At 44.4% G+C, this 15885-nt stretch overlaps 1 protein-coding gene across 2 annotated transcripts in view; it reads right to left on the minus strand.

Moving 5' to 3' along the window:
- Nucleotides 1–15589, minus strand: part of SOCS7 (suppressor of cytokine signaling 7) — a 57842-nt gene extending 42253 nt beyond the window's left edge. For both annotated transcript variants that reach the window (XM_063458831.1, XM_063458830.1), the window contains exon 1: nt 14901–15589. In XM_063458831.1, coding sequence (XP_063314901.1) covers nt 14901–15493 — 593 coding nt within the window. In that variant the 5' untranslated portion in view covers nt 15494–15589. The remainder of the gene's footprint in view (nt 1–14900) is intronic.
- Between the last annotated feature and the right edge of the window lie 296 nt (nt 15590–15885).

Consider the following 15885-nt stretch of genomic DNA (forward strand, 5'->3'; position numbering starts at 1 on the left):
TGTAGCAATTGAGGGTGTGATTGTCTAGCACATACAGTGCACCACTAGGGGTGTAACCCTCAAGTCCTCGTCCTAGTCTAGGGTCCCCTGGGGGAGAACCTCCAGTGGCTACTCATGTTACAGGAGTGGTTTAGGTGAGTCTGTCCACTTCGTAAGTCCGTCAGTCAGACGCCTGATGGGGTGCCTTGGAGTGTCGCAGGGCGTATGTTATGTTCCCTTCCCCTCGTCGGTCTATTGAGTCATACTGTGGAGTCGTTGTTCAGTTCGTTCAGCGTCCTAGTCGTCCCTGTAGTCAGTTTTTTGTTTTTTATTTAATGTTTTGGGGGGTGATGGCACTGGAGCGCCTCTCTGGTATCTACTACAAAGTTCTCCTATAGTTCACGCATCCTCACAGTCAGGTACCCCCGGTCCGGCCCCCCTGGGGCAGTCCGAGCCGCCACCACTGAGTCCCAGAAATGGGTCGCGTGGGGATGAGTAAGAGACCTCGTATATTGTTGGAAGGAGAAGAAGAGGGGGGGGGGAGGGGGGGAGGGGTTGGGTTTAGATATGGCACCAGACATCAGCGCACGCTTGGTCTCTCCAAGACCGTATGAAGCGGTGTGTTTCATGGTCTCCCTGCTCCTGGTCGTGAGAGGTATACATACCACGGGGTCCAGGCCTCTACATGTTTGGTACTCCTTCCTAGCAATTCTGCATATCGCGCCTCAGCCGTGTGGATGTCTTCTACTCTCTGAAGCCAGTCCGTCACAGTCGGTGGTTGTGTTTGCTTCCATTTAGCGGGAATGGATGCTTTAGCCGCATTTAGTAGGTGTCGAACTATCGACCTCTTGTATTGGGCAATTGAGCCCTCGGTGTGATGGAGTAGGGCCATTTCTATGGTGAGGTCAGGCAAGTCTCCCAGTATGGTCTTCATCTCTCGTTGTATATCCTCCCAAAACGGCTTAATCCGTGCGCAGTCCCACCAAATGTGTCTTATTGTGCCTGTGTGGGATTCGCATCTCCAACATGCGTCTGAGGATCCCGGGAATATTCTATGTAGCAAGGAGGGGGTCTTGTACCAGTGGGAAAGCAGCTTGAAGTTGACCTCCTGGTAATTGGTGCTGATGGAGCTCTTGTGCTGCAGAATCAATATCTGTTCCCATTGTGTGTCAGTGAACGTCCTATCCGTCAGCTCTTCCCATCTTCTTTTGAACGCCGTGTTCCTGGAGCGTTCTCCCGTTATTAGCCGTTGATATATGACTGAGACTCTGCCATCGGCATCCGAGTCAGTCGTGCAGAAATTTTCAAACCACGTTAGTTCCCTATGTATTGCTACCCTGTTGGGAAGGTTATAGTAAAAATGTCGTAGTTGCGCATAATGAAATCTATGCATGAGTGTTGGATGTGGTATTCCACTCCAGTCTCGAAGGTTCTGTATACCCGCGTTACTGAGGACTTCGGATATCGGGACAAAGTCTTCATTTCCTACAACTGGCCAGGAAGAACGGGGAAGTCCTCCTCCTATATCAGAATTGAAGGTGATCGGTATCAGGGGGCTCGGCTGCGGGGAGATGTGTTGGTTACGTCTCAGGTGGGACCATGTCTTCAATGTTTGAGCGACGGGTGATTCAGCACCTAGCATTGACGTTGCGTCCACCGAAGTATGCCACGTGAGTCTGTGGAGGGCTTTGTTACTACCCTCTCTATTCAGCGCCACCCACAGTTTGGTGTCAGGTGCCACATGCCAATCCCTAATCCGCTGTAGTACCGTGGCATGATAGTATTTGCGGATATCTGGCAAAGCCAGGCCTCCCCAATTTTTGGGTAGGCATAACTTGTCAAAGCTGAGCCGAGCCCTTTCTCCCTTCCAGACGTATTGTATCACCGCTGACTTAAGAGATGCAAAAAATCCCGTCGGGATGTGCCAGGGGATGGTGTGAAAGTAGTAAAGGAGCCGCGGGAGGACGTTCATCTTTATTACCGATATACGTCCCTGCCAGGAGATGTGGTCGTAGTTCCAGCTTTTGAGATCGTTTAGGATTGTGCGCAAAAGGGGGATGTAATTCGTGGCATAAATTTCTTTCGGGTTCCTGGGTATCCAGATTCCCAGGTATCGCATCTGGTCCCGACACCAATGAAAGGGGTATTCACGTTGAATTTGCTCTCCTACGTCCATCGGGGTCGAGACATCTAATATTTCGCATTTAGTTAGATTGAGTTTCAGTCCCGATAACCGGCCATACGTATCGAATTCTCGCATCAATGCCGGCAGGGAATTAGTCGGGTCGCTCACGAAGAAGAGCATGTCGTCTGCGTATGCAGCTACCTTATGTTCCTGAGTCCCATGCCGAAACCCCCTGATCTCCGGGGTATGTCTCACCCTATCCAAGAACGGTTCCAGCGAGATGGCAAACAAGAGTGGTGATAATGGGCAACCCTGACGCGTGCCGTTGTGGATGGTGAAGGCGTCCGTAAGAGCGCCATTCACCCGTACTTTAGCGCAGGGGTCCGTATATAGCGCCTCTATCCAAGCCATCATCCCTCTTCCTAGTCCCACTTTTCGTAGCGTCGCCATCATGAAGCTCCAGTTTACCCGGTCAAAAGCCTTTTCGGCATCTGTGGAGAGCATTAGTAGGCCTGATTTTTCTCTAAGGGCTAATGCCTGAACAGAGAACGCCCGGAGCGTGCAATCTCTGGCTTCCCGTCCCGGAACGAAACCCGTTTGGTCCGGGTGTATCAAGCGTGGTACATACCGTTGTAATCTGGTAGCAATGATCTTAGTGAAGAGTTTCACATCCGTGTTAATGGATCTGTTAAATAAACACTATAGGCACCCAGACCACATCATCTCTTTATAGTGGTCTGGGTGCAATGTCCCGGTCCCTTTAACCCGGCAATGTGAATTATTGCAGTTTCTGATAAACTGCAATAATTACACTGCAGGGTTAAGAAGGCCTCTAGTGGCTCTGTGAAACTTTCTACTTGCTAGGCGCCTGACGCTGTACGTCCTCAGAATGAGGACATTCAACATCAGTAAAATTGTCATAGGAAAGCATGTTGTGTGATGTCGAAGAGGCAGACCGCAGAGGGACTTCGGCGCTGGAGTAGTGTGAATACACAATGTTTTTTTTTTTATTATTTGTTTTATAACCCCTTAAGGACACATGACATGTGTGACATGTCATGATTCCCTTTTATTCCAGAAGTTTGGTCCTTAACCCCTTAAGGACACATGACATGTCTGACACGTCATGATTCCATTTTATTCCAGAAGTTTGGTCCTTAAGGGGTTAAGCCCTTACAGTGCAGGGGTACATTATTGCGTAATGTATAAATAAATGTAAGTAACCACACAGGTCTCTGTTCTGTCACCTTCTTTCCGTAAGAAAAGACATACCAATCATATAGCACCCATATCAGGCCCATGATGCCAACTAACCAGGCACCACCAATATATCCATCCTGCAGCAGCTAGTAACTACACACCACTTTTCTCCAACTTAGCCTTTATCAAGTGCACGTACGCACAGCCTAAATAATGTCCCTCAAAGTGTCACAAACAGCTTCCAGTGAGTAAAGGGATAGCCCTGATCTTGTCGTGAGAGATACAAAACCAAACTAAAACAACAGCACACCATACTCCTCCACTGTAAGGTGGGTGAGGTGGTACTGCGAACACCTGCTGTCCTGCAAGTTTTGCTATAGTTGCCAACTTGGTAACAGTAGGTAATCAGCAACATTCCAACATCTCTTCACATGAGCAGTGTCACAAGATATTAATAGATGATTTGGCAGAGCTACTGAATGCCACCCGGGTTCAACATAGCTTCAGAAGTTAAGAAAGCAAAGTAAAATGTTCCTTGATGCCGGATAAAATATACTAAAAAAAAAAAAAAAAAAAAAAAAAAAAGCCAAGCAACTCCCATTTGCTGTTGAATTCTGAAAACTCAAAGGCAATACATTGAATTAAATTGAAAATCTGGGATGTTAGTATTATTTAATTAGCCCAGCAATAAGTGATCAATTAGGCTGAAAAAATGACTGAAAATCAACCAAATTACTGGCATTTGTTAAAATCCTAGAAGATTCACATATTTATTTTTTTCTGTCTATGCATATCTGCTTGGTCTCCATTACCTCCCTTTGTCTGAAGCACTTTCCATCCATAAAATATAATTAATTATTCACTGTTTATTATGAACCTCATGCAAATTGCCACAAAAAATAAAATCATGGAACAATTAAGGCTATGAATAATTAAAAAGCTTATTTTAACAGACAATGTTATTTAGGGTGATAGTATAAGTATGGTATTTTTGGAAATCATTTCCTTTCCTGCATTCTTTCTAATGAAAAGCACCAAGGAGGATGTGTAAAACGTATGTTAAAATAGACACAGGCAGGACCAGCATGGAGGATAGACGTGCCACTGCAGAGCTCCTCAGAAAATAGAGCTAAAAACGACTATTCAACCCATAAAGCTTCACATATGGCAACCCAAATAGTCTCATCCGACCACGAAAGGAGACTAAACCGACCCTGCAGCCTGCGAGCACTCTGAGGCCGGCTGGCAGACCGACTTGCGCCATGAGGCTTGGCGACCGTAGAGCAGGAGAGGTGGCCGATCCCCCGGTCCGGTGCCACGAGAAGCTGACAACGCAAGCAGGAACCCCGCTATCCCCCCCCATGACCGTCGGGGGTGAACACGGTCCACACCTGAGAAACAAATCGAGACCAGAGAGGGAGCAGAGGGGGAATGCACTGGGACGTATGCAACACAAAGCTACACCCAACATGGCGTACGCCACGTGTTCCCCCGAGCCTTCAGACCCACAACATGGGACCAGGCAAACTATAGAAGCAATCTTTGAAAATTTCTGGCGAAAGCTGGAGGCCAAGCTGAACCAGACAGCCTCACCACAGAAGAGCGAGAGCCATGCAAGGAACAAACAGGGCGCTGCCAAGAGGGCCGTCGAGCCACGACCAAAACAGAGTGCCAAACCAACATCTCCCGTCCTGACTACCCGAAAACCTTCTGGGCTGGGAGCCCATCAGGGGTTTACCCCATGCCGTCCATACCCCCGTGGGAACACCCGGGACAGGGAGAACACGCGGGCCCCTGAGCCAACCACCGTGTCTGGGAGGCCCGGAGCCAGAGAGCCGGGAAATCGAGCCGCAGCGGGACCACCCGAACGGAACGGCGAGAACACCATCACACGACAAGTCCCCCTTTTGCCAGAGGAAATCGTATACAGACCCCAGCCGGGAGAAGCAATACCGACCTGTGGACACTACCTCTAAGCACCGCCGATGCCTCTATGGCAGTCAGCTTTGGCGTGCCGACTATGGGAGTCGGATGACTTTTGGTAGCACACTGGGGGCTAACCTGCTGCCTTATCAACGCGACCATGTAACCCCTGCGGACACTATCTTGCTTATTAAGCACCAACCTTGTTGATTTAAATGCTAGCATGTTTAATTTCCTTTGGTAGGCTATCCCTAAGGATCAATGCCAGACACATAAGCCATGCAATGCCCATTTTACACAGTTGAGTCCCATGCCTCCACTATCCACGCTGCTAATACTACTAATAGGTTTTAAGCTTCAGTCTCTACCATGCGTACACCTAGCGTATTTTACACATTTTTCCTAATAAGCTCAACACGAGACTTGCATATCTCACTATAAGCAAAAGTGAGCTTATATATGATAAATAGTAATATGCATACTCATAAGGCTAATGCGTTCACACCTCTATTGTCTCAAACTTCAGTTTATAACGAGCGTAAATAGCTTGACCATTTTATTATTTTCATCTTTTCATACTTCATACTTGCTAAGCGATAATTATACCTAAAAACGCACAGTTAATCAACTATATGCATCTCATGGAGCAAAGTGTTTCTTTAACTGGTGAGCAGCTTACTGTCTACCCATATGTTGCCGCATGTCTGACTATAATACTTTAGCATGTTGCCAACCAGATCTTATGATTCATAACGTGTATTTTCAGACTAAAGTTTAACAACAAAATTTAAAAAAATAAGGCATCGCAATTCTGGAACTGTAACTTAATCTTGCTGATCGATGTATTAACCCTATACTGTAAAACAATCGTACATTTCCCCCAATTTCTCTACTGTACCCCATCTTATATGCCTTTAATAAAAGAAAGATTGGAAAAAAAATAAAAAAATAAATAGACACAGGCCATTTCACGGTAACATTAAATCCCATCTGTACATTGTGCTGGCAAAATAACTCATGCAGAATCAACATGTGACATACGTCATTGAAAAGACACTTCTATATAATACCTAGTATTTATATAGCGCTATTCTCCCAGTGGGACTCAACGTGCTTTTTCAGCGCACGCTCTCGGAATTAGCCAAGTCGCCAGCTGAACAGTAATAGATATTATTACCCAATTGATGGTACTCATTTTATCAGCCTCGGAAGGATGAAGGGCTGAGTTAACTAAGTTTCAGGTAAGGAACAGTAAGAGAACCATACTTCCCACAAAGCTCAGTGTAATGGGATTGGTGCTTTTGTCAAACCTTTCTGGATGGATATGACAAAACAATGCTTTACCTGGCACTCTGCAATCAATGAGACAGGATGGACCCTCTGCAATCATTTGATGCATGTTTTTCAGGTAGTATTATACTATCATTGTCATAAAAGGTTAAGTAAATTTGTTGAGATGTCTTCAGGCTGAAGATAGTAGCATTATTTGTTAAAGCGGCACTGCTATACCGTACTTACCTTTCTCCTATCACTTCCTCTCTCGGAATCTGTTCTTTTCTTTATTTTCTTTAAAAATGTTGAGCTGACAAGACGCATGGCGCCTGAGTTCTGAGAAAATCAACTAGAAAAAGCCTCACGAACTGGCCATCTTCAGCACAAACGATCACTGAGAGACCAGGTACAGCATGGGGAAGCACTCAAGGAAATCCCGAGGGCCAAGCACGGGACATACCCGCGGCATCGGCCAACTACTGTCCAAGGCCTGTAGCCCCAAGATGACTGACGTCCTACCAGATCTGGGGTTGGATTCACTAACGGCCTCAGAGGATGACTACCTGAGTGATGTGCCGACTCCGACACCCCAAAGGAGAATCACCTCCTCGGCAATCAGTACCCCCACTGGCTACTAAGGCGGGTCTGTCGGGCATGGCGCCTGATCTTAAGGCCTTCTTCACAGCAGAACTTACCGTGCTGAAAAACGAGCTGGGGACACTGACAGTCGGAATAAGGATCAAAGAAGAAGTAGTACAGGGCCTTAGGGCCCAACAGGACGCTATAGCCAAGCAGACACGGGAGCTTTTAACCACGTGCACACAGCTAAATGCACGAGTGGAACAGCTGGAGGACATGGCACGCCAGCAAAACAAAAAGGTGAGGGGGATCCCAGACACAGTGACCACGGACGAACTGTTGCAATTCTTTCAAAGACTGTATTCGGCCATACTACCAACCAAGCAGGCCAAAGACCTGACTATAGACGGCCTATTGTGAATACCAGGGCGCCCACGCAACAAAACTGACACCGCAAGAGATGTTATCGTTAGTTTTAAATCCCAATCAGACAAGGAGGGCTTCCTCAGCGCAACCAGGGGACAAACCCCACTTACATTTGAAGAGCACTCCCTAAACTTCTACCAAGACCTGAGCCGCCAGACACTGCAGTGGCTCACATCTCTGAAGGAAGTAACAACTCAGCTGAGAGTAGCAGACATTACATTATAAATGGGGCTACCCGAGAGCACTCATCGCAGAATGAGACTGACACCCCCACCTACTGACCTCACCAGCGGAAGCGGCCCAGTTCATGCACTCCCTGAGCATTCACCCAACACATCGCTGGGATGTCGCCATCACACCTTTCACCCCACCAAGGCACAAAGCAACAGAATGAAGAGGCGCAACAGTGCTTCCCAAGCCAAATGTTGGCACGTTAGTGCCGGACACTAAGAACTCACTACTCCTTTAGATGCTACCAATTTATTATTGCATTGCATAGTCATATATTCTTTGCTCATTTTCCGTTCCGCTGAATGTTAATTCACATGTCGGAACTGTACCACTGACAGCATTGCGCCCCGACAAGGTTGATCACCCCTATGACATACACAACAAAGAACCACAGCGGAGCCATAGCTGAAATGGCTCGCAAATACACCAAAGAGGAACCTCTCCTCCTCCTCTCCCGGCTCTGGGGTTAAGGAGCAGCAATATCATGTAGACCAACACTTTTGCCCCAGGCCTCACCAACATGAAGAATAACTCGCAGACACATGCACTACAACCCACATAGGTTCCCGTTCTACAGCATAAAGCGGATAGAATGACCCTCCCCCCCCCCCCCATACTAGACACTCACCTGCAAATGCATGGTGGCCCTGGCGAAGCCCCTCATGCCCTTTAATACACACGCTACATTAAGCGTATACCTTGAATTTCTACTATTTTAAACAAACAGTGCCATAGCACTGTTTTACTCTGTTTATAACGATCAAGCCTGCTGATGCTGTTGTGGTGAGACAGGCACTGTTGTACCTACCTGAATAACAAAAGTAAAGATAAAAAAAAATAAAAAATACACAAGACAGTAGGGATTACTTTGTCATGTGTATTTTTCCAACGCTTGACTTTCTTTGACCAAAGGAGGAGCTTCCATTTCCTGTGTCAATGAAAAGAGTGAGTAGTTTCTCAGACACAGGAAATGGAGTTGACTTAAGTTCCTCCTTTGGACAAAAAAAGTCAAGCGTAGGAAAAATACATAACACAAAGTAATCCCTACTTTGTCTTGTGTTTTAAAGAAAACTAGATCAGACAAAAAGAGAAGAACATATTCTGAGAGAGGAAGAGGAGGGGGAACAATTTGAGAATGGTAACTTTGGCATAACATTGTCGCTTTAAGCTACTTTAACCCCTTAAGGACGAGTGACGGATGAGGTCCGTCACTCAGGGGATTGCCTTAATGACGAGTCACGCAGTAAAATTAACCCCAGATCGCAGCAATCGCGGTGATCGTGGGGTTAATGGTGCTCCGGTCTGCCTTTGTATTAGAGGCAGACCGGGAGCACCCGATAGTGCTGCCCCAGCACATGTGCCCGCTCTGACAGCATGTCAGAGCGGGCACATGTGCTCTGTATACTCACCTCCGCCTCCCTGCACTTCTGGGTTCAGTGTGAAGTGCAGGGAGACGGATCAGTGCTGATCCTGCCCCCTGGTGTGTAAAAAAATAAAAAAAAGTAAAATTAAAATCCCACCCCCCTTTACCCATTTCAATAAAAAAATTAACCCCTTCCCTGCCAATTGATCACTGACTACAGTGATCAATTGGCAGGGATTACATATTACTATGATCTGATTTTTTTTTTTTAACCCATGAGGGTTAATTCTTTTTTTTTTAACCCTCAGGGGTTAAATTTATTTTATTAATTAATTTAAATATTTTAAAATGATAAATTTAGCTAGCTGGGGAGGGTGGAAGTTAGTGGGGAATTGGGGGATTTAGTGTTAGACTAACCAGGGGTTAACGTTAAAAAAAGTTTTAAAATAAGCTTTAAAAAGTTAAAAAATTAAGTTAAAAAAGTTTTAATAATGTTTAAGTAAAAAATTTAAAAAAATAAACCCTTTACCCAGTCCAAATAAAAATTAACCCCTTCCCTGCCAGTCGATCACGGCCTACAGTGATCAAAATACAGATCACAGTATTATACTGTGATCTAATTTTTTTTAACCCCTGACGATTAACTTTTATTTATTTTTAAACCCTCAGGGGTTAAATTTATTTAATTAACTAATTGAAATATTGTATAATTAAATATTTTGCTAGCTGGGGTGGGTGGGAGTTATTGGAAAATTGAGAATTTACTGTTAGTGCTGCTTACTGCTAGTTAGGGGTTAACGGTAAAAAAAAGCTTAGAAAAATGTTAAATCTGTAAAAAAAAGTTTTACGAAAGTTTAGGAAACTAAAAAAATTAATAGGCAAAACAAAAGATTAAAAAATAGTTTTAAAAAGTAAAAAAAGTTTTGAAAAGTTAAAAAATACATTTAATAACGCTCATTACCACTACACCTGGTACAAGCTAGCGGAAAAATTATCCCACGCTAAGGTTCAAAATATGCCTTTTGAAATACCCTGGGGTGTCTACCTTGGTAGGCCTTTGTGGGGTAGTTTGAATTTAAAACCTGCGAAGATGCTTGGAAATTGCACATAGGCCCAGCGTCAAAATTCAAAGTTCTGTAAAAACTGATATGGCTTTGTCTCCTATATGGCACTGTAGCTTCACAAAATAGTGCCATAGACATACAATGGGGGTGTCCTTTTACTCAGAAGATTTAGCTGAGCATAATTTGGGGGGTTTGAACTTAGTGGCACATATGAAATATACACAATGCCCAGCAAAAATGCAATCCGTATGTAAAAAATGCACAAAATTATTTTTTACCACATACTTTGGCATGTAATGGTAAAAAAATGGGGGCATGTTAAGGCACAATATGCACCTTATGATATACCCTGGAGTGTCTACTTTTACAAATGGTAGGCCTTTGTGGGGGGGTTTTGAACAGTCAAACTGTTATAATACCCCAAATGGAAGCATAGGCTCATTAAATCCATCTCTCAAAATTCTACTGTGAATACTGAAAAGGACAGGTCTCCTATATGGCACAGTAGCTTCACGAAATAGTGCCAAAGACATACAATGGGGGTACCGTTGTACTCAGCAGAAGTAACTGAACACATAATAAAACTTTGTACAGGAATAGCACACACCAACTTTACAAAATACACATGAGAAGTTTTTTGTTATAAGTTTGTGTGCGAAAACCCAAAAAAACACAATTTTACTCCAATATTTAGCAGAGGTTGGCGGTGAAATGGCTACATAGAAAGTGTCAAAACAACCTTAGGTAAATAGCCTGTGGTGTCTACTTTATATAAATATATACTTTTGTGTGGCAATTTTGTTTTCTTTTATGGCTATTAAGCTTACAAGACAAACATACCAAATTCTAAAATCGCTCCACATAAAAAGTTTATTTTACTCCTTGTGCTTTGTGACCTGTAACTACCAAAATAACTTAAAATCCCAGACACATTATATATTCTGTAAATCAGAACAACTAAATTAATTTATTTTTAATTACTTTCCTTAACCTGCACTAATTGTGCACACATTATTATTGCAAAAAACTGTAAAAAAAAAAAAAAATAAGCATATATATATATATATATATATATGTTACATCAAATTAAAGCCCTTTCTGTCCTTTAAAAAACGGTATATAATATGCATCGGTGCAATAAATTAGTCAAATGCAAACAGCAAAAAATGCAAAAAATGCCGTTGTCATGAAGTGAAAGACAAGCTTCCGAAGCTCTGTCCTTAAGGGGTTTAACCATTTTTTTATTAAAGTAAACAAACATCAAAATAGAATGACCGAACTCAATGACTCATAGCACCAACACCATCACAATAAGCTATTGTAAATCATAATAGAAAAATCCCAAAAGTCAAGGTATTTGGGAGGGAGAGCAAGGGTCCATCTTCCAAATAGCACTAGACTGAGGGTGTGCCCATATAAGAGGATAATAACTTTTGCTAAAAAGCAAAAAAATAAATCTTTAATTGAAACGTAAACAGAATAATCGTAAAGAGAATGTATAAAATACACCGAGTTGGAATCTAAAAGGTGGGGTCTAGCTTATTAGACTTCAGTGTCTAATATGGAAGACAGCAGGGTAAATACAGTATAGATATCACTGTGGAAAATACTGTAAAGTAATGGGACCGTACATCCACTTAAAGGTTAGCTTCTCAGTCAAGCATATAGTAAAGGAGTGCCTGCATAGAAGGTTCAGAACTGCTATTCTGGGAGGAGTACCCAATTGACATAGTGTCCTTCCCTGGAGTCTGAGTCAGACCTTATCCTACTTAGTGGATAATTCTCAAGTGCTGAAAAAAGTATTGGTTCCACTGGTGAGAATAGTTGGGATCATAGTGTAATACATAGGGTGAAAGAGTATGTCTAGATTAAATCATAGTATCAATAATCCCCCTTGTATATAGATACCCAAATGTATCAGATACCCTAGGTAGTAATCGGCTCCAAAGCCCAAATCATAAGGGCTTATGGAAAGAGAATTACAGACAAAGTTGCAACAGTAAATAAATGTGCTGCTCTTTAGTCCAGTTGCTTACAAAATATTGGTATCCCAATGATACTAGTCTAAATAGGGATACAAAGTTACAGTAATATTAGGCAGTAGGTTAGAAGAGGCAAAAGAGAGTGAATAAACAGCTGCTGTAATAGAGATAGCTAAACTAGTAGATGGGTCCAAAAAGAGATTACCCGTGCCTCCCAAATAGTGAAAGACGTCTCTCAGACGGCCGAGCCAGACACCCACGAATTAAACAACTCATAGTGTAATTAAAATAAACCAAGGTCTAAGCTAAAGCCAAAGCCCAGCGTCTTGTTCAAATAGTATATAAAGTATCAGGCTAAGCTTTGCGTCCTACTCAAGTCTAAGCCAAAAGCGAAAGCCAAGCGTCTTGTTCAATTAGTATATAAAGTATCAGGCTATGCTTTGCATCCTACTCGACGCGCGTTTCGGCGCTATGTGGCGCCTTTGTCAAGAGCGGTAAGGAGATCCCGTAACCGCCGAGATTTTTGAAGGGAATAGTGCCCGCCTCTCCCGTGACATCATGGCCAATCGTGTAACGCCACGTCACGGGGGGGTAAGTACATTATGAGTAATAAGACTGGAATGATACAGTATCTGTACCTAGGTAAGTATATAGTTGTAAATAAAGTTCACACTTTTCTAGATCATTTATATTTGAAACCATGAGAAGTGTAAAGGTTTATAAAGAAGACACTGAAGTCTAATAAGCTAGACCCCACCTTTTAGATTCCAACTCAGTGTATTTTATACATACATTCTCTTTACGATTACTCTGTTTACTTTTCAATTAAAGATTTATTTTTTTGCTTTTTACACCAGGGGAGTTATCATCCTCTTATATGGGCACACCCTCAGTCTAGTGCTATTTGGAAGATGGACCCTTGCTCTCCCTCCCAAATACCTTGACTTTTGGGATTTTTCTATTATCTATTGCTCTGGGTTATGCCCATTATCTGTTGCCCATTTAGTCCTTCTTTTGACTCCAGGGCTCTTCTTCATGGTCAGTGGGTATTCACATAGGAAGTCATTGCGGATATAGTAATCAATTAGTTGTGGGCAGATTCTTAAAACCTAACAAATATGATGTGTCTGTTCCAACCAGTAAGCACCCATTTTTGGTTTAAAGTGTTTTACATCACACGTGACATGTCAGCACACTGGCGACAGAGATAAGGAGATTCTCTCCTGCAAGCAGAGCCTTCAAGGTTGAGCTTTTCTCACCCCTTTGTTGAGTCCCTCTATTACAGCAATCTTTGTTGTTTTGTGCTTTCCCACTCCCTCACTTTGCTGATTCAGAATGCGCACTTGCGCTCTGATTGGCAAAACGATCCAGTAACAGAGAAACCTGTGACTGGACAGAGCTAGGGTTGCCGTGACGTTAGATGGAGATCAGCTCAGAGATCTTCGCCTGGCACTCTATTACAGGAAAATAAGAAGGAAAAAAAAAAAATATATATATATATATTTATTTGGGAGGGGGGAACCTACGTAGGTATGCCCAATATGGTATAATGAGGTAAAAAAACAAAACAGTTATAAGGGTTGGAGTAAGCCTTTAAGATTTAAACCATTTTCAAACTTTTTGACAGTTAGCTGGTACCTGCAGTCCAGCCACTTTTCAGAGAATTGATGAATCCGTATTTATCCAATACTGGAACATTGGTTAACCCCTTAAGGACCAAACTTCTGGAATAAAAGGGAATCATGACATGTTACACTTGTCATGTGTCCTTAAGGGGTTAAGGAGGAACTTCTGCTTCAATAAAATTTGTAAAGAAGGACTGATGCTTGGACCCACGTAACTGTCAAAAAAAAAAAAATGGTTTGACTCTTAAAAAGATACTCCAGACTCCTAAAGCACTTTAGCTTGCTGAAAAGCTTTATGTATGAAAAGTGTGTCCTATTTTTTTTTTTTTTCAGATTTCAATAGGAATTGACACTTTTATAAACCTAATTACACCAACCTAGTTTTCTAGCGGACTATGGGTGCAGTTACTTCCTGGTTTCGTTTGCTCAGGGGAGCTAATCTCAAGAGGCAACAATTGCCCAGAGCACCTGCCTTGCAAAGACTTCTCATTGAGCTGCATTGGGAAGTCTGGGATTGGACAGCCACATGAAGTATGCGCTGGATTAGGAGAGGAGGGTTTCAAATGGTGTAGACAAGAGAACTTTTTTTGCAAGCGGATTTTAGATATTCTCCCCATAAAAAAAAAAAAGATGCATTTAAGTTTTCACATAGGGTATATCTATTAAACAAACAAGGATTTCTATTATTTTTGCATTCAGACAGTGGAGCGTCTCTTTCTAATCGGGGCACAATAGCCACTACATCTCTTTAGTGGTTATGGTGCTTAGAAAGCTTATATAAACTGTATTTTCTACAAACCACACTAAGTACAGTATACTTCACTGCAGGGAAGACTTGACAAGGGAATTACCAATCCTAGGACAGAATAAGTAAATTAGAAGAAAATAAATAAATAAATGAGCTTGAGTTATTTTTTAATTTTGATATTCCCTTGACAAATGTCCCCCACACCAGATTAACTGATTGTAATTGCTGCATGACATGTGTAGTTTAAAGGCCATGTCAGGGTATTTTATTCTATTTATTCAGTGCTTGTGGAACATTTCAGGGTGTCACTGTATAGACAGATCCAAGCCATGGACATATTAGTTTCCCAGTTTTGGTTTGTTTTTTCCTCCTGAGGGTCTCACCTGCCCAGCTCCAGCTCCTTGTCCCGGGACATGTCAGTCAGGCTTCCCCCGGACCCCCCCAGGTCCCCAGTCCCTCTCCTGTCCGCAGCTCCCCCGGCTCCAGCACAGCTCTTGGTTCGGAAGATCCTGGACAGCCTGATCCGCAGAGAGCCCTTCCTCCCCGGGGCTCTCCTGGCCGCCGCCCCGGCCTGTCCTTCCCCGGTCTCCCCCTCCTCCTCCTCCTCCAGTCTCCGCGCTTCGGGTGCCTCCAGCACCAGCAGGGCATCGCTGGTCTCCTCGCACGGACAGCCGGCCCCCCGCAGGCCCAGAGCCCCGAGCTGCAGTTCCAGGCCTTCCCCGGGCTGCGGACACTTGCGGTGCCGAGTGCACAGCTCCCCGGCCTGGGGCGCACCCTCCGCGGGCACGGCTTCTACTACAGCCCCCGGATCCGGCGCGGCCTCGGCATCCTCCTCCTCTCCTCGTAGCATATTCCGGAACACCATGAGCCGGGGCCTGGCCGCCTCCTCCCCGGCCGCCTCCGCTCCGCAGCCCAGCAGCCGGCTCAGCACCCGGTAGGACGCCGCCGCCTCCTCCTCCGCCGCTGCCCCTCGCATGTCCCCGGTGGCTCCGCAGGCCCCGGCCCGAGCCTCGGCCTCTCCCAGCTCCGCTCCCCGAGCTCCGGCTGCTCCCTCATCGGAGCCCGCCTCCTACTTCCGGTACTCGGGACATCACTTCCGGCAAGAGCAGTGACCTCACTGGAGTCGGTTGGCCACGCCCCCTCCCCGTGACGCCACGGACTTGGAGACAGACCTGTGGATGGTAAACAGAGGCAGGCAGCATGTCTGAGGCAGGCAGCATGTCTGAGGCAGGCAGCATGTCTGAGGCAGGCAGCATGTCTGAGGCAGGCAGCATGTCTGAGGCAGGCAGCACATTATATATAAAGTATCTAGCAAAAAAAAAAAGCAAGCAGGGGGTTTGCATTTTCCATGCTTTGGTTTCAGTATGT

The sequence above is a fragment of the Pelobates fuscus genome, chromosome 6 (genome assembly GCF_036172605.1).
Source record: "Pelobates fuscus isolate aPelFus1 chromosome 6, aPelFus1.pri, whole genome shotgun sequence".
In the NCBI taxonomy this organism is placed as follows: domain Eukaryota; kingdom Metazoa; phylum Chordata; class Amphibia; order Anura; family Pelobatidae; genus Pelobates; species Pelobates fuscus.